At 54.2% G+C, this 21,037-nt stretch overlaps 2 protein-coding genes across 2 annotated transcripts; one reads left to right on the top strand and one right to left on the bottom strand.

The window, feature by feature from the left end:
- Positions 1-10: 10 nt before the first annotated feature.
- Positions 11-3,512, top strand: nrbf2b (nuclear receptor binding factor 2b). The gene is made up of 4 exons (XM_030097972.1): positions 11-384; positions 1,447-1,531; positions 1,675-1,715; positions 1,889-3,512. The coding sequence occupies exons 1-4, from the start codon at positions 292-294 to the stop codon at positions 2,552-2,554; spliced, it is 885 nt and encodes a 294-aa protein (XP_029953832.1). The 5' UTR covers positions 11-291; the 3' UTR covers positions 2,555-3,512.
- A 215-nt stretch (positions 3,513-3,727) lies between these two features.
- Positions 3,728-18,726, bottom strand: reep3b (receptor accessory protein 3b). The gene is made up of 8 exons (XM_030097973.1): positions 18,370-18,726; positions 12,052-12,124; positions 8,085-8,161; positions 7,718-7,838; positions 7,521-7,634; positions 5,904-6,066; positions 5,315-5,448; positions 3,728-5,049 (listed from the first exon to the last, which is right to left on the bottom strand). The coding sequence occupies exons 1-8, from the start codon at positions 18,399-18,401 to the stop codon at positions 4,978-4,980; spliced, it is 786 nt and encodes a 261-aa protein (XP_029953833.1). The 5' UTR covers positions 18,402-18,726; the 3' UTR covers positions 3,728-4,977.
- Between the last annotated feature and the right edge of the window lie 2,311 nt (positions 18,727-21,037).

The following is a 21,037-nucleotide window of genomic DNA, read 5'->3' as shown; positions in this document are numbered from 1 at the left end:
CAGTTAATTGGTGACCCATTTCCTCTTGCGGCCGCCGCTGCTGCTGTAGCCAAATGTTAAAAACAACAACAGCAGAACTCAGCAACCCTGCGGTCAAAATATCGTTTGGTTCGCTTAATAAAAAAAAACCTTCAACGAGTCAAAGCTGTTGTGACAATCTTCACGACGGACGGTAAAGGAAGTGGGTCACCATTTGACGGGGAAGCCACTTGATTTGAAACACCGCGCTCTTCTCTCGCCGAGGCTCTTCTAAATTCTACTTGTAAACAGTTTGCTTTAGCCGCGGTGCGAATGACAGTCCGCGGAGGACAGAGAGCCGGTACATGTAGCGCGAACCAGCGGAGCATCGAGTCCATGGAGGTGGTGGAGAGCCCGCTGAACCTGGTAGGTCCCCGCGGCGGTGTTGTAACAGCAGGCTAGCGTTACCGAGCTGGGAGGAGAGCTGCTGGGCGACATTAGCTCCGGACACACCGCGGACTCAGCAGCAGAGATACCGTGTCAGGAGCTGCTGGGCTTACAGCTGAATAAGGTCCTCCATACCGTGGTGGGGGGCAGGAGGGGCCTGGGGGGGCTGGGGGGGCTGGGGGGGCTGTAGCTCCAGGTTAGCTGTTAGCTGTTTGTTGTTTCCAGACGCTGATCTGGATGTGGACCAGGACCAGAACTGGCTCTGGATCCGTCCAGCTCTGCTGCCACATCACCCTCTCACCAGCCAGCTCCAGAAGCACGCTGGATCACACATTCACCCTCCACACCAAGACAGACACTCACATCCACACACAGACACTCGCATACATCCACACACAGACACTCACATCCACACACAGACACTCACATTCACACACAGACACTCACATTCACACGCAGACACTCACATCCACACACAGACACTCACATCCACACACAGACACTCACATCCACACACAGACACTCACATTCACACGCAGACACTCGCATACATCCACACACAGACACTCACATACATCCACACACAGACACTCACATCCACACACAGACACTCACATCCACACACAGACACTCACATTCACACACAGACACTCACATCCACACACAGACACTCACATTCACACACAGACACTCACATTCACACACACTCAGGAACACTGAGACCCGTGTCGTTAGCACGGTGGGTAATATGGACAGGGACCATCTCTTTACTGTCCTCTTGTGAAGTGGCCTGGATTCTCAGCAGTTCTTTCTTTCTTCATGTTATTTCTCAGCGATGTTGTGATGTTTTCCTACTGTTGCTCTGATGGTACAGTCCGACCGGGGGGGTTTGAGGCCCTCTTCACCTTCTGCTGGTTGTTCAGGGACACGGTGGCTGGACTCAGCCTCTTCCACTGAGCTCCTCGTGTGTTTAAAGACAATGTGATGGAGCTGATCTGCTCTGTTGTTGTTCATCCATACCCCCCCCCCCCCCCCGCCAAGGCTCACCAGCAGAGCCGGAAGGCGGACCGCCTGGTGTCTGCCGGGAAGTATGAGGAAGCCATCTCCTGCCACGCCAAGGCAGCAGGTACGTTCTCTGTCTCTCTCTCTCTCTCTCACACACACACACACACACACACACACACACACACACACACACACACTGTGACACCTCTAGACTCAGCTCAGTGTCAGAGGTCAGAGGTCATCAAACCCATCTCTGTGTTTCAGATCTTCTGACTGAAGCCATGAAGACCACGGAGTGTGAGCAGGTGAGACATACCTGTGTGTGTGTGTGTGTGTGTGTGTGTGTGTGTGTGTGTGTGTGTGTGTGTGTGTGTGTGTGTGTGTGTGTGTGTGTGTGTGTGTGTGTGTGTGTGTGTGTGTGTGTGTGTGTGTGTGTGTGTGTGTGTGTGTGAGCTGACTCGTCCCTCTGTCTGTCCAGGCCCGTCTGTCCCTGGAGCTCCAGAGAGACAGTCACATCAAGCAGCAGCGTCTGATCCAGGAGCGCTGGAAGAGGGAGGTCCGCCGCGAGGCCACCAAGGCCCGGCAGGGTCCGGCGGCGCCGCCCGCCGCCGGGGGCCAGCAGCCGCCGCCCCCCGGCGCCACGGCCCCGCCCCCCGGGGAGAGGGAGTACGACACCCTGCTGTACCAGCTGCAGACCCGGCGCGCCGGCGGCGGCCGGCCCCCGGCCCAGCCCTGTCCCGGGTCCAAGACCACCAAGGACGACAAGACCCGGCTGGAGGAGCAGCAGACCACCATCGAGGACCTGCGCCGCCTGGTGGACCACCTGCTGAACGAGAACCAGCGGCTGGCGGCCGAGAACGAGCTGCTGCGCCGCGACAACCTGCGGCTGCGCTCCGAGGCCGCCGACCTGGTGGAGCGCTCCGAGCTGTGGGTGCTGCCCCAGGCCGGCGCCGGGGCCCCGGGGCCCGGCCCGGACCGGCCCGCCGCCGGCGCCGGCAAGGGCAAGGAGATCGCCATCCCCCAGCTGCCCCCGCTGGAGATGCCCGCTCAGGAGGACCTGTGTCTGGACGACCTGCCGCCGCTGGAGCTGCCGCAGGACATCCAGGAGGAGCTGCAGGAGCTGCTGGACAGGGACAGGCCCTGAGCGGGGACAGGGACAACACCTGGACAGGGACAGGCCCTGAGCGGGGACAGGGACAACATCTGGACAGGCACAGACTCTGGACAGAGACAGAGACAAACCCTGAGCAGGGACAAGCCCTGAGCAAGGACAGGGACAGACTGTGGACAGAGGCAGAGTTGTCCAGGACCTGGACACTCAGGATCCTGTTCTTAAAGGAACCTTGTGTCCACTCATGTCTGCCACGTCTCTGAAACTGAAGCAAATCAAGCAGATTTTCCGTCTCTCTCAGAATTCAGGTCATCTCTGTCTGAACACACACACACACACACACACACACACACACACACACACACACACACACACACACACACACACACACACACACACACACAGCCTGCTCAGATCTCTGTTCTCTGAAGGAATCTGTTCAAAAATCCTTTTTTTTCTTGACCGGCTGGATTGGACCCTCTCGTGGGCCGATTTTGGGCCACGGGCCTTATGTTTGACACCCCTACTGCAGGAGGAAAAAAAACATCTGTTCGGGTCATGAAACTCAGACTTCTGAAGGTACATGGAAATGTTAAATCCACCACACTTGTGTGTGTGTGTGTGTGTGTGTGTGTGTGTGTGTGTGTGTGTGTGTGTGTGTGTGTGTGTGTGTGTGTGTGTGTGTGTGTTGTCCCTGCTGGGCTTCACAACCTGAACGGTTCCAGTGAGAACATGGTCCGTTTCAGGTCGGCGGTCAGATCTCTCTCTCTCTCACACACACACACACACACACACACACACACTCTCTCTCTCACGCACACACACACACACACACAGGCATTAACCAGTGAATCAAATGTGACTTTCTCTTCAGCCTTTGTTCACCTGATTCATTAATGTGTTCATTTTTCAGTGTATTTATTTCCATCTGGGTTTGTTTCCGGTATGATTTCGTTGCATTTCCCCAGAAATAAATCAGAATCCACCTCCACTGTCTTGGTTTCTTTTGAGTCGGGTCTGACCCCCTATAGTGGCTGCTGGGTGACCTTTGACCCTGTCCTCGTAGTCCACAGTGTTGAATGTAGACATGAAGAAGCCTGAAAGTGACGCTACTGTCCTCTAAAGGTCGATGACCAGATCAATAATCGTCCTGATCAATAGAATTGATTTAGTGAAGAGAGCGACAGGAAGACAAGAACACACTGCTGTGTTTCAGGTTTTTTATTTCAAAGCTTTGAATTCCCTCACAGCTGAGATGAAGCTGCAGCAGCTGGATAAAAAGGTGCAAAACGACGGTGACAATCCCAGGAAAGCCTTCTGGATCACACTGGAAGAAAACAGACTGAAGCTGGTTTCTGGTTGGAGGAATGTGAGCGGAGCCCGGTTCTCCAGGAGAGGCCCTGGAGCCCGGACCGCTCCGTCAGTGCTCTGCTGACCTCGTTCAGCCAGTCGGTCTGTTTCCAGGACAAAGAGGAACCAGCTCTGCCGTCAGTGAAGGCAAAAGTTAAAGACAAATAAAGCTTTATGCACACGATTTGGTGGAAGCTGGTGACCAGGAGACGGCTCGTCCCCAAACCAGTCACACGGTCGACTTTCAGATTAAAAGCAGCACAGCTGACGAGCGTCCAGCGGGACTCTGAAGACACACTGAGGAGTTTATCAACTACAATCTAAAACTCAGGACATTTCATGGGTGTTTCCAGCAGTTTCTGCTGTGATCGTCTCTTTTCAGCCTTTTAGCTTCAGTTCAAACGACTGAACCACACTTCGCCTCATTAGAAACCACATCAATATATTAAGAGCAAGAGCAGACTGAGAACACACACTCACACACAGGTCCATAAGGCGATCAGCTGGTCTGCTGCCCCCTGCTGGTCCACATTCACTTTTACACACGTATAAAAAGCAAAGGTCACATGTAAAAAGAGGATTTTCATCCTGGAATCAGTCCTGACAGGAGGAGGGGGACGTTCCCCGCAGAGGGCCGGTCCGGAAGGTTCTCCGTCCACCAGCGGGTGGAACGTTCTCTGCAGCTGGTCTGAGACTCCCCCACCTCACGTCCACGTTATCGAGCACAAGACATCTCAGGGAAGGTTAATGAGATCCAACTGTGGTCCATACTGCTCTGTTCCCGGTCCAGGTTCTGGTCCCGGTCCAGGTCCATCGGGGCACTCCTCACAGAGGACGTCTCACTCCTCAGTGGAACCACAGGCGCATAAAACCCAGAGTGAACAAGACCCATCAAAGCGTCTCAATGACTACTGATAAAGTTCCAAAAGAACAAAGACAGCGTCCCACAGATACCAGAAGACAAAGTCCTCAGAGAGGGGACACCCCCCCTGAGCTGCAGGGAATAAATATGTCAGCAGAGTGTCAGAGTGTGTGTGAGTGTGTGTGAGTGTGTGTGTGTGTGTGTGTGTGTGTGTGTGTGTGTGTGTGTGTCAGCAGTAGTGTCTTCACATCCCGTAGTTGATGGAGTTCAGAGCAGGTCTCTTCTTGCCTTTAATCTTCAGAGACCCATACCGAACCTGCAGAACAGCGAGTACAGACACAGGTTATTACCACTGTATTACCAGGTTATTATCACTGTATTAACAGGTTATTACCACTGTATTACCGGGTTATTATCACTGTATTAACAGGTTATTACCACTGTATTACCAGGTTATTATCACTGTATTAACAGGTTATTACCACTGTATTACCAGGTTATTATCACTGTATTAACAGGTTATTACCACTGTATTACCGGGTTATTATCACTGTATTACCATCCCCCCCCCGTTCTCTTACGTCTTTGCGCACTCTGGACCGGGTCAGCTTGACGCTCTGCGAGCGTCTCAGTCCTCGCTGGGTGACGGCCTCGTCCTCGGAGAAGGTGGGCTCCATCTCCTCGTCCGTCCTCTCCTCCTGATCATACAGGTACTCTGCAACACACACACACACACACACACACACACACACACACACACACACACACACACACACACACACACACACACACACACACACACACACACACACACACACACACACACACACACACACACACACACACACACACACACACACACAGTCACTGGGTTGCTGCTGGACCGGCGCTGCTCATCAGGTGCAGAAGGGGATAAAGAGAGCAGCAGAGCTGAAAGGAGGATGTGACTGTGTGACAGGGTGAACACTGTGACAGGGTGAACACTGTGACAGGGTGACAATCAGGTCAGTCTGCCGACGCTCACCCCCTCACTGTGTTCACTCTCTGGGTGAAGAACGGTCCCGCAGAGAGCTGAACTGCTCTGGTTCAACACTCTCACACCGGCTGAGGCTGAACACACACACACACAGGAGCAGGGAGAACATGCAGACCCCGGGCGGAGCCACGTACCGTCCGGGTCTCCGGCGGCGCCGCTGGCCGCCCTCCTGGCGGCTGGGTTGGCGGCGTGGGAGCTGTAGGGGTAGAGCGGCTGGCCCTGCTCGTCCTGCTGGCTGATCTGGGTCAGGTCGTGCATGCTCAGGCTGCGCAGCTTCTCCGTGATGGCGCCCTGGCCCTGGCAAACACAGGACGGAGCGGTGGGCACAGGGAGGCTACACCCGACCGGCGACGGAGGCAGAAGCCTGGAGGAGACGAGCTGATCGTCTGAATCAGCACGGCAGAAACAGCTGGTCTTCACCGCTGTGACAGCACTGAGGTGTGACGACACAGAAACAGGACAGGAGACGTCCCTGCTCGTCTTGATGCAGTCTGATCATGGAGATGATGAAGTATGGACTAACTGCGGCCGGGAATTGTTGGTTGTCCATGATCAGGAACTGCGTCATGCTTCAGACGGTTCGGTGAGACTCGTCCCAGATCTGGGTTCAAGTTCCTGTCAGAGACGCTGCGTGACTGAGGACAGACGGCGGAGGAGGGACCAGCCCACCTCTCAGGATGACCATGGAGAACATGGACCACGGCGGGACGGGAGACAATCACAGCATGAGCAACACCGACAGCAACAGGGGCAACGAGCAACTGAACCAGCCAGAGCCAAGACGGTTAAAATGAAGAATGAACATCCTCCAAACAGAGGGGGGGACAGACGGGCTGAAAATGAGGGGGTGGGGGGGTGGGGGGGCAGAACGACCATGCTGACTGGTGTTTACCTCCCAGAGCAGCCTGCCTCCGCACACACACCCTGCAGAGGAGGAGGAGGAGGAGGAGGAGGAGGAGGAGGAGGAGGTGCAGACAGAGCAGAGGCACAGGGTTAGACCAGCAGCACCACACTGCAGCTACAGCAACACCTTTACAGCACTTTAATAACTCTGTTCCCTTCAACAACGTCTCATCTGAACAGTAAAACTCATGGTGTGGCCAGAAAACACGTTGACTTCAGCAGGAGCGTCAAACATGGGCTCAGGGGCTAAAAGCAGGCCTCCAGAGGAAGGATCGGGTCTGCAGGCAGCAGTTCGTCTCTTTTAAAGGAGAGATGTGACGATTTGACAGGAGCTAACGGCTGCGTCTGCTCAGAACCGGGAGGAAAACATCCCCACTCACACTGCTGCCCCATCCTGAAGACGCCTGCATCCACGGAGCTCTGCTGCGACCTCTGACCTGTGCTCAGGACTCCTGCTGGAGGAGGATCTATTCCCCACATCCACTCAGGTATGGCTGATGAGGCCAGGCTACCAGCAGAGGGCGCTGCAGCCCAGGTTAAAGGAAGACCAGCAGCAGTGTGTGAACAGTGTGGAAGCAGCTCTTCCAGGTTTTTGTTTCAGGAGTGTTTGATGGAGCAGGAGCAGTTTCCCCCGTTTCCATGGAGACGGGAGCAGGAGCGTTTGCTCTCATTTCCCCGGAGATGCAGTCAGCGTCTCGTTACGGCGTCGACACACTCCAGAAACACTACGACGCTCTCACTGTCACGACGACACAGTGTGGAGGAACACGGCCTGAAGGTTTCTCACTGAGATTTAAGAGGCGGCGTCCACAATCCGAGGAGGAGGAGGAGCAGCAGCAGAGCGTTACCTTGACCGCTGCAGTGACGGCGGCCGTGGCGGCGATGCTCAGCCCCTGCTTCCCGAAGTTGACCATGGTCTCGTAGCTCCTCTCTTTGGCCTGCACGATGTACTCGTCGATTTCCTGCAGGCAGATAATCGATAACACTCGTGTAGTGACAGTCTAATCAGGGGAGAGGCGGCGGGCGGGCGGAGGCGGCGGGGCACCCTCTCTCTGGACGACAGCAGCGGGTGGAGACACTTCCGGTAGATCAGGCTGGCTCCTCGGGTGTAGGGGGACAGCAGCCAGATGACGAAGGCTATCTTCAGCTCGTAGTACAGAGGAAACCTGCAGGGACAGGGACACAGAGACACGTCAGCTCATGTCCATGCAGTGAGAGGACAGTCTGAGTGTTTCCACTTCAATCAAGGCCTGTAGCTCCGCCACAAACTGACCAGACCAGTAACCCTCCTGATCGTCTGACGATGTCCGTTTATTCATTTAGCTCTTTTAAAGGTCTCCGGTCAGAGAGAGAGCCTCACAGCCCTGCTCACTGTGTGTGTGTGTGTGTGTGTGTGTGTGTGTGTGTGTTACCATGCCAGCGTTAGGTCAGTGATCGTCTCCACAACAGCGTAGAGGGCAAATACAATCCAGTACATCATCCATCGCACCTGCAAACACACAGAGCAGTGAAGTCAGACACACACTCTGAACGCCAGACTGGTCCAGACTGGTCCAGACTGGTCCAGACTGGTCCAGACTGGTCCAGACTGCAGCTCTGAGGTTCTTCCTCATGTCCCTCCTCCTCCTCATTTCCATATCAAAGCGGCGCTCGGCGGCGGCGGGCAGACAGTCACATGGCAGGCGGAGGTATTAGACCTGGCTGCTGCCGCATGACTGCACACACACACCGCCCGGCTAATGAAATGTCAGGCTGTGTGTGTGTGTGTGTGTGTGTGTGTGTGTGTGTGTGAAGAAGACAACAGAGAGTACAGACACACATGCACCAAGTGTGTGTGGAAGTATGAGAGTCCTCGGTGCTGCTGGACTGACCGGGTAACTGGTGACCTGATGGTGAACTCCTTACACACACACACACACGCACGCACACACACACGCACACACACACATACACGCACGCACGCACACACACGAGTGATGAATGTGGAGGGGAGTGTGTTCTCCAGCGGCAGCCTTTCATCTCATCAGTGGGAGGACATTAAGACGTGACCCCGGTGGAATCTACAGCCGCCATCTTGCCGTCCTGAGGCTACAGGAGACATTTACCGTCCCCGCCTGTGAATAACGGCCGTCCATTAAGAAAGAAACGGGAAAACACCTGACATCAGCTGTTTACCGCGGAGCGCGGCGGGCCGCGGCCTGCGGCGGCCGCGGCCTGCGGAGGGCGCTGTATGATCATGTGATCCTATTTTCTGGTCAGTTTGTTCTCCTCACAGCTCAAACCAACATGAGCGGTCTGCCCCGTGACCTCTGACCTGTGGTGATGAAGCTCACTCTAAAAACTGTCATTAAGGCACGGCAGCCGTCATGACGTTCGGGCGTCCGGCGTCCGCCCAGCGCCTCCCAGGACCGCTTCAAGTCTGGAATGTTTCTGAGGGAAGTGTTCATCTTGTCCACCCGTCTCCATCGCCACAGCCAGGGTCGGGGTCGGGGTCGGGGTCGGGGTCAGCCTGGACCTGTTGGACCCACACCAGGAGCAGGTCCAGCCCTGGAGGGGGGGGGTCAGGTCAGGCAGGAGGAACGCTGACCTGCTTCCATCACATCATCCAGACATCATGAAAATGTGCAGGCGGCCGTCGTCATGGAAACACATCCACTGAGAGCACCGCGTGGAGAGTCGAGCCCAGACGGTGGCGAAGCGGCGAGACGCAGGCCACAGGGCTTCAGGTGGTCTGTGGGGGGGGGGGGACTTGCTCCCTGGACGAGGCCCCCGGTACACCGCAACCGCTAACGGCAACGCCACGCAGAGGACGTCTGTTTCCACGGAAACAGCAGAGCCTCTGAAAACAAGGCAGGTCTAATGGTGGTGGCCCTATCGAAGGGGGCAGGACGGGGGACGAGGGGGCAGGACGGGGGACGAGGGGGGAGGACAGGGGAGGACAGGGGAGGACAGGGGACGAGGGGGGACGAGGGGAGAAGAAGGGGGGACGAGGAAGGAAGAGGAGGAGTCTGCTATGTTATTTATAACTGACCGCTGCTCAGTCCTGATAATGTGAAGAAGTGTGTGTGTGTGTGTGTGTGTGTGTGTGTGTGTGTGTGTGTGTGTGTGTGTGTGTGTGTGTGTGTGTGTGTGTTTAACAACACAACCACTGTGTTTACATGAAGACCAACAGTATAAAGAGTGACGGGTGTGATGGGAGTGGAAGGCTTCTAGGTAAACCGGTTCTGCAGATCCTGAACCGGTCCAGGCTGCTGCATGTCTTCATGTCCTCATATCTTCATGTCTTCATATTCCTGATCATCCAGCCAGCTGTCCGCAACAGCGCTCACAGGAAACAGGCAGACTACAGCCACCCAGCAGCCAGGAGAGGAGGAGGAGGAGGAGGAGGAGGAGGAGGAGGAGGAGGAGGAGGAGGAGGAGGAGGAGGAGGAGGAGGAGTGAACCCAGGTGACCTCTGCTGCAGCTCAGCTCCATCAGGAAGCTTCCAGCTCCGAGCAGCGAGCCTCCACCTGTCAGCATCCAGCTCCACCAGCTCCACCCATCGGCCTGCGCTCTGGCTACATGATGGAAGCTGCTGAGCTCCACAGTCTCTGGAGGGAGGCAGTGTGGCGGACGGCTCCGAGGACGGCTCAGGGGACGGCTCAGTGTCCCCCTGCACTGCAGACCGGGGACAAGGAGCGTGTGGTGGTGATCATCGCAGGTTACTGCCACCATCCCTGCAGTGAGAGCCGAGGCCTGAGGAGCAGCTTCACACCAGGAGGAGCTCAAAGTGAATCGGGGGGGGGGGGGGGCTCCCCGCTTCCTGCTCCGCCCGCCAGCGTCAGCTGGGATTTCACTCTCCCCAGCATCACTTACATCAGCCAGCTCCATCACAGAAACACCTCCACCTCCAGCTCCACACGACACACAGCGCTCTCACCTGGCCCCCATCTGGCCCCTGACAGCCGGGGGGGGGGGCTGTCGCCCTGAACTCAGCAGGACTGAGGGCTTTAGGGTGTCTACAGCTGTTTCTACACATTGTCTCCTCTTCCTGATGGTCCACAGAGACACCATGGACACGAGGAGGGAAGAGTCGGGTGTCGACGGATACCACTTCATTACACGTGACGTCAGAGATCAGGGATCTGTTTCTATCGCGGTTGCACTCCATAACCACTAGAGGGCTCTGTCTCCATTGAAGTCCAGTCCCTCATGATCCCATTAGATCAAAGACATTCCAGCAGGTCTCAGACTAAAGAGCCGATTCAGCTGTTAGGTCGATGATACCTCCACTCAGTGTTGGGTCTCATTTCTTCGATTTGTTGCATATAAAACCCCTCAAGCTAGCCTGTGAACCGCTAGCGGGAGCAATAAACAGCTAGCTAGCGTTAGCACTGACGCTAGCAGCAGCATCTCTCCTATCCAGCTTGTTGGATGTTTCCATGGCAACTGGTCTCTGCTGCTGTAAACCAGCTTTTCCTGACTCAGCCTCCACCCAGCAGTGTTTCCTCCACCCAGCAGTGTTTCCTCCACCCAGCAGTGTTTCCTCCACCCAGCTGTGTTTCCTCCACCCAGCAGTGTTTCCTCCACCCAGCAGTGTTTCCTCTCAGCCTCCACCCAGCAGTGTTTCCTCCACCCAGCAGTGTTTCCTCTCAGCCTCCACCCAGCAGTGTTTCCTCCACCCAGCAGTGTTTCCTCCCCAGTGCCTCCACCCAGCAGTGTTTCCTCCACCCAGCAGTGTTTCCTCCACCCAGCAGTGTTTCCTCTCGGCGCTCCGCTCTTTGTTAGCTGCCGTCGCGTCCTCGAGTCAACTTGAACGCAACACTGCTTGTGTTTTATTTTTGTTTTTTTAAATCACCAGCACTCGTCTCTACTCTGTATGTGATAACTGCACTACAGGGAACGTTTAGCGAGCTGATGTTATCTGAAGATTCCAGGAAACATCATGACCCAAAAAACATTATATATAGTGGTGAAAATGAGGTGAACAGTTATTGATTTTCCTAAACGGTTCTGATTTGTTACCCGTGCAGACGCTGACAGCCTCGTGAAAAACATCTGTCAGAAGAGTCTGGAGCAACGGGGTTCATTCAGGAAGATATCTAATCAATAATGGATTCAATGGGTCAAACTACAACCACGCTCCCTGAGAGGAGCGTCTACGCTCTTCCTGCCCTGTCCGTCTCGTTCCGGCGTCGGAGGCTGGTTGATGGAGGACGTCACAGGTGAGAGAGCGTCACATGACAATCCGAGCGTTCTGCATGAGTCAGAGAAGCTGACGCTCCCTGCAGGTAGAACCGCTGCAGCTGTGTGTGTGTGTGTGTGTGTGTGTGTGTGTGTGTGTGTGTGTGTGTGTGTGTGTGTGTGTGTGTGTGTGTGTGTGAGACGTTCTGAACTCACGTATTCCTTGACGTTCTTGGTCTTGATGGCCTTGTAGGAGTAGTAGGCTGGGTACAGGTATCCAAACAGCAGCCTGCAGACGGGGGACACAGCGGGACTCTGTTTAGTGTCCACATGAGGACACTCAGCACATCCACACAGCTTTCTGGACACACACACACTTGCATATTCAGTCCAGGTCTTAATATTTTACAACGGTTCCATCCGAGCGGCTCTGAGCAGCGCTGTGGGCCTCGTTCTGTTCAGGCAGCGATGGGGTGTCGGGTCCTGAAAACCACTGGAACACAATGACTCAGTGTTTCCTCTGTGATCTGCCCCAGCGCTCTGGACGGGGTGGGGGGGGGGACACATCTGGTTCAGTGCACTTCTTTCTCAGCACCACCCCACAGAGCTGCAGACTGAGGCTGTACAGAAATATCCCGGGTTTGCAGTCCGGACGACGCTCTGAAGTGGTGCTTTAGTTTGTGGCCACGGAGGATCTCTGAGTGTGTGGTGCCACACAGCTCCTCCTCTGTTTACTGGGAAAAACACACACTGATCCCAGAGCTGCTCGTGGTTCTGAAGGCCCGTGTCAAACCAACACATCTGTCTCTGCACTTTCATTTCAGCAACGATTTGAAAACGACGCCTGTTTACATGAAAACAGCGGAAATGCTGAAAGTGATGTTTCCATGTCGGTCGGTTGAGTAATGACAACACACACACACACACACACACACACACACACACACACACACACACACACACACACACACACACACACACACACACACACACACACACACACACACACACACACACACACACACACACACACACACACACACACACACACACACACACACATATGTATTGTTGCCATGGTGACCGTTGGACCCACAGCTCAATGACAGTCTGCTGTTTTCAAGTGGAAACGCAGTTCAGTCGGGAAGTGTCGCTGGTTCAACGCTCGACGTGTCAGAGTCAACTCGCTGTCGTCCGCCCAACATTTCCCAGAAGCCTCGGCTCAGCCAGGGCTCCTCCTCCCGTCACCTGCTCAGAGTTCTGGGAGTGCGCCGCTGGTGTTTTCCTTTGTTGTGTTTGTGCTGGAGAACAGGCTCGGCGGTGAAGTGACTCACTGCAGTCATGTGACCCACGCCGCTCCACCGCACCTTCCAGAGGACGAACCGCCTCGCCTTCCACGGCGCCGGACGGTACAGAGCCACTGAAGTGAGCAGCGCTCCGTCTCCACAGTGACTCACGCATGCAGACAGAACAAAAGAAGCCACATCCCCCCCCCCTCGCTGACGGAGCGCAGTGTGTGCGTGAGAGCCAGAAAAGCCTGGATGAGCTTCCAGCAGGACGCTGCTTCCCCCCAGCCCCCCGCCGTCTACGGCACACCGTGTTCTCTGCAGAACGTCTGCTGCGAGGCCTGGGGGGGATCTGTTCTGGAGGGGGATCTGTTCTGGAGGGGGATCTGTTCTGGAGGGGGATCCACACGGGCGCCGGTCCCAGGGAGTGTGGTGAACAGGTCAGGCTTCAGGGACGACGCGCTGAACGCCTCTGCCTGGCTCAATGGTTACGGGGCAGACTGGTCGTCACAGCATCTGCTCACATTCCTCTGAAACCCCGCCCAGCTGGACCTCACTCACATGTCCTCCAGCGGAGACATGACGGAGCTCGCCGTCTCGGCTGCAGCTCAGCTCTCAGTCGCCGCTGGTCGTCTGCTGAATGCTTCCTGTTCCAGTGGACTCGGTGATCAGGCCACAAAGCATTCTGGGACTGAATGGGCGGGCTCTGATGACTGTATGCAGTCCTCATGTAAACAGGACAGTGTGAACATGTGATCACACACACACACACACGGTGAGGGGAAGATGTCTGCAGTCCTGGACGTGGACGCTTCACTGTCACGACCCTGACGAGCCAGCCCTCACAACACACACAAACACAGTGTGTCGTCTGTACACACACTCCCTGTGACCACAGCCTCTCGGCGGCGGCGGGCGAGCCGCCAACAAACACAGCAGTTTATTTTCCTGCTGTTGCTATAGAAACAGCGCGGCTGCCAGAGCTCCACTCGCTCTTCACATCTCCACCGTGTCACACTGCCGTCCCCGCTGTCCCCCGTCCCCCCCCCGGGACGAGGACGACCACGCTCTGTCCTCCAGCTGTGAGCCCCGGGCCGCCGAGCTGCCTTCACACACACACACACACACACACACACACACACACACACACACACACACACACACACACACACACACACACACACACACACACACACACACACACTTCTTCATGGCATCATTCATGCACCCTCCCACCACTAGGTGGAGCTACAGAGCAGCCTGAGCCTTGCCCGGTTCCAGGGCTCAGATCCAGTGGGGGTTTCTCTGCAGGGAGGTGGGGCCGAAGCATTTTCAGAAAGTTGCATTTTGGGAGCCGCTTTCAAAAACAGACCCTTATAAACGCCATGGAAGTTTTGTTTGTTTGAAAACAGCGTGCACGCGCCCGTGGTGCGGGCTGAGGCTGGAGCACGACTTGGCGTATTTCACACTCGCTCCGGTGCTTTTCAGCGTCGGCCCACATGCCGAGCAGCTGCCGCCGTCGATTTTCTGCAACGCAACTTCACAGCAATGCTGCGCCGAGCGCACAGCGCTGCATGTGGGCTGGAAGAGGGGATTTTCACCAGAGACCAGCTCGGTGAGATGCAGCACGCGCAACAGCTGTGCTTCCAGCGGCTCGGAGCCCCGTCAGCATGTGAACAGACAACGGAAAGCTGCGTTTTAACGTGGAAACACAGACGGTCACCCAGACCTGAGAATGACCAAAACCAACACACACTTCAGATCATCATGAAGACAGCTGGTGTGTATCCGTGGCGAGGACAGAGGAGAACCAGCTTCCCTCTTCACACTCAGCCGGCAGTCTCCGCTCTGGACGCTGCCATTGTTTCCTGGACGGCGTGCCGCCCGGCGAGCGCCTAGCCGGGACCTCGGCGGTGAAGGAACATGAAGACGAGCTGCTGGCCTCACCAGAGCCAGACGCTTCCCTCCTCTTTCCAGCAGAGCAACACTTTCCCCACAAACCCTCTCATGAGGAGCTCTTGAAACAATTTAGTCAAACACTGGGCCCCTTCTCATACCAAACTACCATCCCTCCTTCTCCTTCTTCCCATTTCATCACCTCCCCCCTCCCCCCTCCCCCCCTCCATGCAGCTGAGAAAACAGCCCGGTGCCGCTGGTTGGGCCTGGACTCTGGGCTCCAGGTCAATTTCCCCGGTTTCCTGACACCGAACACCGGGCCGAGCAGACGGAGGGAGGGGGGCACGGAGAACAAGAGCAATAAAAGGCAGGAGACTTACAGCCAGGGAAAAAAGGGGAAGGGGGAGGGGGCTCACAGATCTCCAAGATCGGAGCTCCCACCATCTGGTTTGAGCTTCAGGAATAAGAATTTGATTACATGACTTTTCCCCTAAAAACACAGAGGGAGGATTGTTGAGAGAAGTGCTGCTGCTTCCAGTCCAGGTCTGTGCCTCCCTGTAAGACCTCCTCCTGGGGCAACAACCCACGTCCCTCACCGGGACGGGACGGACCTGGACCCAGACCCGGACCTAGACCACTCTCTGGATCTTCCCACGCTCCACAACACAGTGACAGTCCTCCAGGCCAAACCTCGCCTCTGTGGTCTGGCAGATTTCTGTTTGCATCAATCTCTTCTTTAAAAACACACAGATACCACCAAGTGTCTAAAACACACACACACACTCTGCGACAGGCAGCCTCACTCCTCTAACTTCACAGGTCACATGCAGCAAAGTCCATCTCCTCAGAGCCGGACCGCCACAATAAAACCACAGCGAGCCTCCACCAACCGCACACTGGAAATCTGACAGAAAGAAAATCCTGCATCCACACAGGACTCAACACGGTGTAGTTCAGACGCCAGGCCTTTAGGTGGCGCTTTGATGCTGCCTGAAACACACCGAAACAGAGAAGAAGACATGGAGCTCCACACTCTGCTGCCCTCTGTAAACAAACACCAGAAGATGAAGCTTTATTAAACCAGAACCATCAGGAGCTTCTGCAGGACTCTGGGACACGGACTTAGAAACTGTATTTTGACCGTTTTCCTGTCGGAATGACATTTACCAGAAAAACTAGTCCGCTATGAGCTTTTGGCAAGGTGCCTGCTCTGTTAGCTGTGTGCACACAGTCTGCCGGGCTTCTGCCCTGAACCGCCACACAGCTTTTCACTTCTACAAGAAATATGGTCACGATTCCTTCTAGTCAGATCTCACCACACCCCCGATAAACTGAATCAACTGGTCCTCTGACAGGACAGACGGGACACTGTCCTGCAGTCAAACACTGGGATGTTTTTGCTTTTATATTAAAAAAACAAAAAAAAAAACAGAACTAGACTCATTGGTGAGTACATTCCAGGATCTCCTTTAGTTCAGAAATGAAAGAGGAGAATCTAGAGTCCTCACAACTCAGCAGATTAACTGCCAAAAACAACAAATACGACACATTTCACAAGGAAAACTCTGAAACTGAAAGACGTTATGGCCGGACGGAGAGTCTGTTCAGGAACTGAACAACACTATACGGCAGTGGAAGAGACGGGAATAAGAAGAGAGCAGGTCAAAGCCACAGGAGCCAGGCGGCAGGTGGAGGAAGCTGCCTCCAGACTGGACTCTCTCCTCTGATTATCGCCGTGACCGATTGACCCACTGACTGATAAAAGACATGTCTCGTCTTATCACGAGGCTCAGTCACAAACAGCAGCAGCTGATCTAACATTTCACTGTCACATTTGTGTCAGTTTGTCTGTCCGCCGTCCTCCAGACAGTGACAGGAGAACTTCACAGTGTGCTGTTCAGCGATCAGCACCAGGACTGGTTTTATACTGGATCTTCCAGCTCATCTCGTCCCGGTGTCATGTAGCTTCGACCAGCGGCGGTCAGCGGTGAGCAGAAGCGCTGCCTCCGGCTGATTCCTTCACTACACGAACACCAGCCGACTGAGAAGATGCTGGAACACCGTCCTCATCAGGAGAGACAGCGGCTTCATCACAGGCTGGAAGACGAAACCCAGAAACATTCCTGTCTTCCACCACTCCCTTCTGGTCTTTCCTCCACATTCCTGTCCTCCATTAGAGCCTGTTATATAACCGCTGCTCCCTCATATGCTCAGACAGGAGAGACGAGACAGGACGTCTCACACAAACACAAGACAGACACACACTTTCAGAACCCTGCACACTTCTGTTTTTATCACGGATTCACATCTTGGATCAGATCTTACTTTTTAAAAAATCTGATTCAGTTATTTATATCAGATTTCTGGGGAAAGTAGAGAAGTCCAAGAAAAAGTTCTTTGGAGAGGTTCTGTGCGGCGATCTGTGATGTCCGCGGCGTCTCTGGGATCTAAAAGCCTTGAGCTGGACGAGCGGAGGACTCAAACACGTGACGACAGAGTCCGTGAATACATTCCAACAGGAAGCCAGCAAACAGCAGCACGAGAAGTCCTGAGACAGGACACTGCTTCACACCAGAGACAGGGACAGACAGGGGGACATCCAAGACAGAGGGACAGGGAAACCGTGAAACAAGGAGGCACGGAGACAGGGAGGCAGGGAGACATGGAGACGTGGAGACAAAGAGGCAGGGAGCATGGAGACTCTAACTGTGTCTGACTTTACAGGGACAGACAGGGACCTGCTCTGACTGGACAGGGACAGACAGGGACCTGCTCTGACTGGACAGGGACAGACTGGTTCTGGTATTCCTGGACAAATATAGACAAGGACCTGGTCGTCTTGGACAGGGACAGACTGGTTCTGGTCTTCCTGGACAGGTACACACAGGGACCTGGTCTTCATGGACAGGGACAAAGTGGTTCTGGTCTTCATGGACATGGACAGACAGGGACCTGGTCCTGCTGGACAGGGACAGACTGGTTCTGGTCTTCCTGGACAGGGACTGACAGGGACCTGGTCTAACTCACCAGCAGCCCCTGATGGATTCATTAGCAACATGCTAGCATTAGCATGTGGACCCAGCCCCGAGCACAAAGCCAGCCAGCCGGCCTTCACTCCACCACACACGGCCAGAGCGAGCACCGCGCTCGGGCCCGGGAGCTAAACCCTCCGGTAAGGTGTCGGTTTGGCAGGGGTGAGGACTTCAGGAGGATTAAGGTCAGAAGTGACACACAGTCAGTTAGCAGAGCAGGCTAACGGAGCTCCAGCCAGCCGCAGCCTAACCCCGCCACCCCGCCGCCCTCTACAGCTGTCCCCGGGGGGACGGCCCCGCTCGGGTCCCCGGGTACTCACACGACGCTTCTGGAGATCATCCAGGACACCATGGCTGCGGCTCGGAGGAGGAGGAGGTGGAGGTGGAAGAGGTGGAGGAGGTGGAGGAGAGGGCAGCCCCGACCGCCGTCAACTTCTTCAAGACAAAACTTCGATGAATCCGGGAGCAGCTCACCGCGGGTCCGACTTCAACCCTCAAACATGTCGCAGCAACACCGCTAGCACTGCGTGGTCCCTGCGGTCATCGCTCCAGCCTCCGGGGGACTCCGGCTCCGTGTCGGTGTCTGTGTTAGTCTCGGTCGGTGTTTGTGCACTCCCTCCCTCGGTCGGTCTCCTCCGGCTCTCTTCCGTCCGTCTCCACTCGGCTCTGCTCGGCTCCGCTCGGCTCCTGTCGGCTCTTCGGTTCCTGGCACCGAGTCGCTGCTCCGCTCTAACTGACGTCATCGCTCCCCGCTCCTGTCATTGGTCAATTCCCTCTGTTTACAACTAACGCAGAACGCTATTGGCCGGCTGTGTTAGACCACGTGACTGACGGGGATCGACAAGAGCGCCGGAATTTTAAACTCAGCGACTCGTGCTGTGATTGGTCAGTCCTACATTCGTGGCGGATTCTGTCCAATCAGATCGATCAACAATGACAGCATCCGGTGGATTCTGAGCAGCGTGATGACGTAGAGGGCCTTCAGGGGAGAACGTGGAAGAGCTGGATGAAGACTTTCTGGGCATAATGAGGATATAGGAGCATATATGAGTCCATATAATGAGAATATTGAAGCAAAGCATTGTCATGTGAAGGCTGTATGCGAGTGTTCTTGATGAAAACACATTTTGAAGTGAGATTAAAGCTAAGGTGAAGCTGCAGGTAATGTACAGCCAATCCGAGAAAGTTTCTTCCGAAAATAATCAATATAAAACATATGTGGGTCTGACTTTCAATATGTGATGGAAAATAACCTAAATTAACCCTGTGAAGAAAGAAATGGGAAAGTGCCTGAAGAGCTTCTTAGTATAATAATGTAATATCATATTATTAGTATCATATTATACATTGTTCTGTGTTCTCCACTGCTAATGTTTAGAGTGTACTGTTCAGCATGCACAGCATGTGTGTGGTCTCATTACTTCAACAAGCACCACACACTAGGCACCAACACCGGTTTTCAGTGTTTCTGTGTGAACACACATAATAATGCATTGGTTTTATACAGCGCTTTTCAGGACACTCAAAGACGCTTTACATTGCATTATTCATTCACACCATACTGGGTGGAGGTAAGCTACTGCTGTAGCCACAGCTGCCCTGGGGCAGGCTGACGGAAGCGAGGCTGCCAACCTGCGCCATCGGCCCCTCCCACCACCACCAACCATTCACTCTCACAACTGTCATACTTAGGCAAGGTGGGTGAAGTGTCTTGCCCAAGGACACACCGACAGTTTTACGCCTGCGGGAGCGGGGATCGAACTGCCAACCTTCCGGTTATAAGACGACCTGCTCTACCAACTGAGCTACTGTTGCCCCACATGGTTTTCAAATCGTTGCCATGTAAATTCAATATATTTTCATCATGTATAAAACAAGCCCACCCCCACAGGTGGCTCAGTGTGACCACTGCACCAATAAACACACGGGTGTTTGTGTATTATCAAGTCCAGGAGCAGGCACACTCACGAGCAAACCTCTGAAATAGATGCCATTAGTGGACAAACTTGATCGTAAATCCTCTAGCTGAATATTTTGTCAAGGTTCAGAAAGACCATTGCGTCTTCAAGCCATCGTGAGACAGATGGATATTTAGCAGGTTTCCATGAATGAACCCTTCGCAGAGCTCTGAAGCGAATACGAGTGAGATGAGCAAATAAAGTTCTAGACCAGGGTTCTGCAAACCTTATGACCAAAAGAGCTGTTTTAGTGACTTTCCGTCAAATCAAGTAGCTCTGGAGCCACAAAACACTTTTAACCATGAAAACGAGGCGAATGCAGCTCAGGAAGTTTCATACTTGGTTTTGATGCACACAAAAAAAACTAGATCTTATGATGCATTCATGAAGTTTTAACTACAGTTCAGAATAGAGAACATTTTATCACACTGAACCTATTTTTGTACCTGATTTTATCAGGTTTGTTCTTTACAAGCCTTTTTTGGTTGACCGTTTAGAAATTTTAGCCATTTTACCACTTTTTGAACAGTTTTCTATGCTTTTTCCTGCCATATTTCATTTTCTTATGTTAGAAATTGGAGACATTTCAGGTTTTTTAAGCTGTTCCATCATTTTTTTCCCCCATTTCTTGTAGTTTTTGCTATATACTGTCTCACCTGTTGTGCCCATTGACAGATTGAACCACAGGAGTTTCACAGATCAGAGAAGCAGAGCGGCATTTCCTCCAATTAGCTTACAAATGACAGGCGAGTGAAGGCCTGGAAGAGGAATATAGTGGACTGCCTTTGTCTGATGTAAAGCACGGCAGTCTGTAGGTCATAATCATATTCATTACAGTTTCCCAAACATAGCACTTGGCAGACATGCGGCCCATCTGTGAGCTCCTGCATGCCGTCTCTTTGTGTGTGCATCTGTGTGTGCAGATAATCAGCCCGGCCTGCCAGCTCGCCTGTCTGCAGCGACCAGCTCGTCCTGCCTGCATGTGCATGTCGGTGACCACATGAAGATACGTGAGTGCTTTGTATGCATG

Source organism: Salarias fasciatus, chromosome 8 (genome assembly GCF_902148845.1).
Source record: "Salarias fasciatus chromosome 8, fSalaFa1.1, whole genome shotgun sequence".
NCBI classification, from domain to species: domain Eukaryota; kingdom Metazoa; phylum Chordata; class Actinopteri; order Blenniiformes; family Blenniidae; genus Salarias; species Salarias fasciatus.
Note: the sequence above shows the minus strand (reverse complement) of the source record. Positions and strands in the feature narration are given on the sequence as shown.

Excerpts from the sequence above, each read along its gene's own strand:
- nrbf2b (XM_030097972.1), top strand. The coding sequence starts at position 292 with ATGACAGTCCGCGGAGGACAGAGAGCCGGTACATGTAGCGCGAACCAG. Across the intron at positions 385-1,446 it reads TGGAGAGCCCGCTGAACCTG|GCTCACCAGCAGAGCCGGAA; the intron begins GTAGGTCCCCGC and ends CCCCCCGCCAAG. Across the intron at positions 1,532-1,674 it reads CTGCCACGCCAAGGCAGCAG|ATCTTCTGACTGAAGCCATG; the intron begins GTACGTTCTCTG and ends TCTGTGTTTCAG.
- reep3b (XM_030097973.1), bottom strand. The coding sequence starts at position 18,401 with ATGGTGTCCTGGATGATCTCCAGAAGCGTCGT. Across the intron at positions 7,635-7,717 it reads TGCTGTCGTCCAGAGAGAGG|GAAATCGACGAGTACATCGT; the intron begins GTGCCCCGCCGC and ends ATCTGCCTGCAG. Across the intron at positions 5,050-5,314 it reads GGTCCAGAGTGCGCAAAGAC|GTTCGGTATGGGTCTCTGAA; the intron begins GTAAGAGAACGG and ends GCTGTTCTGCAG.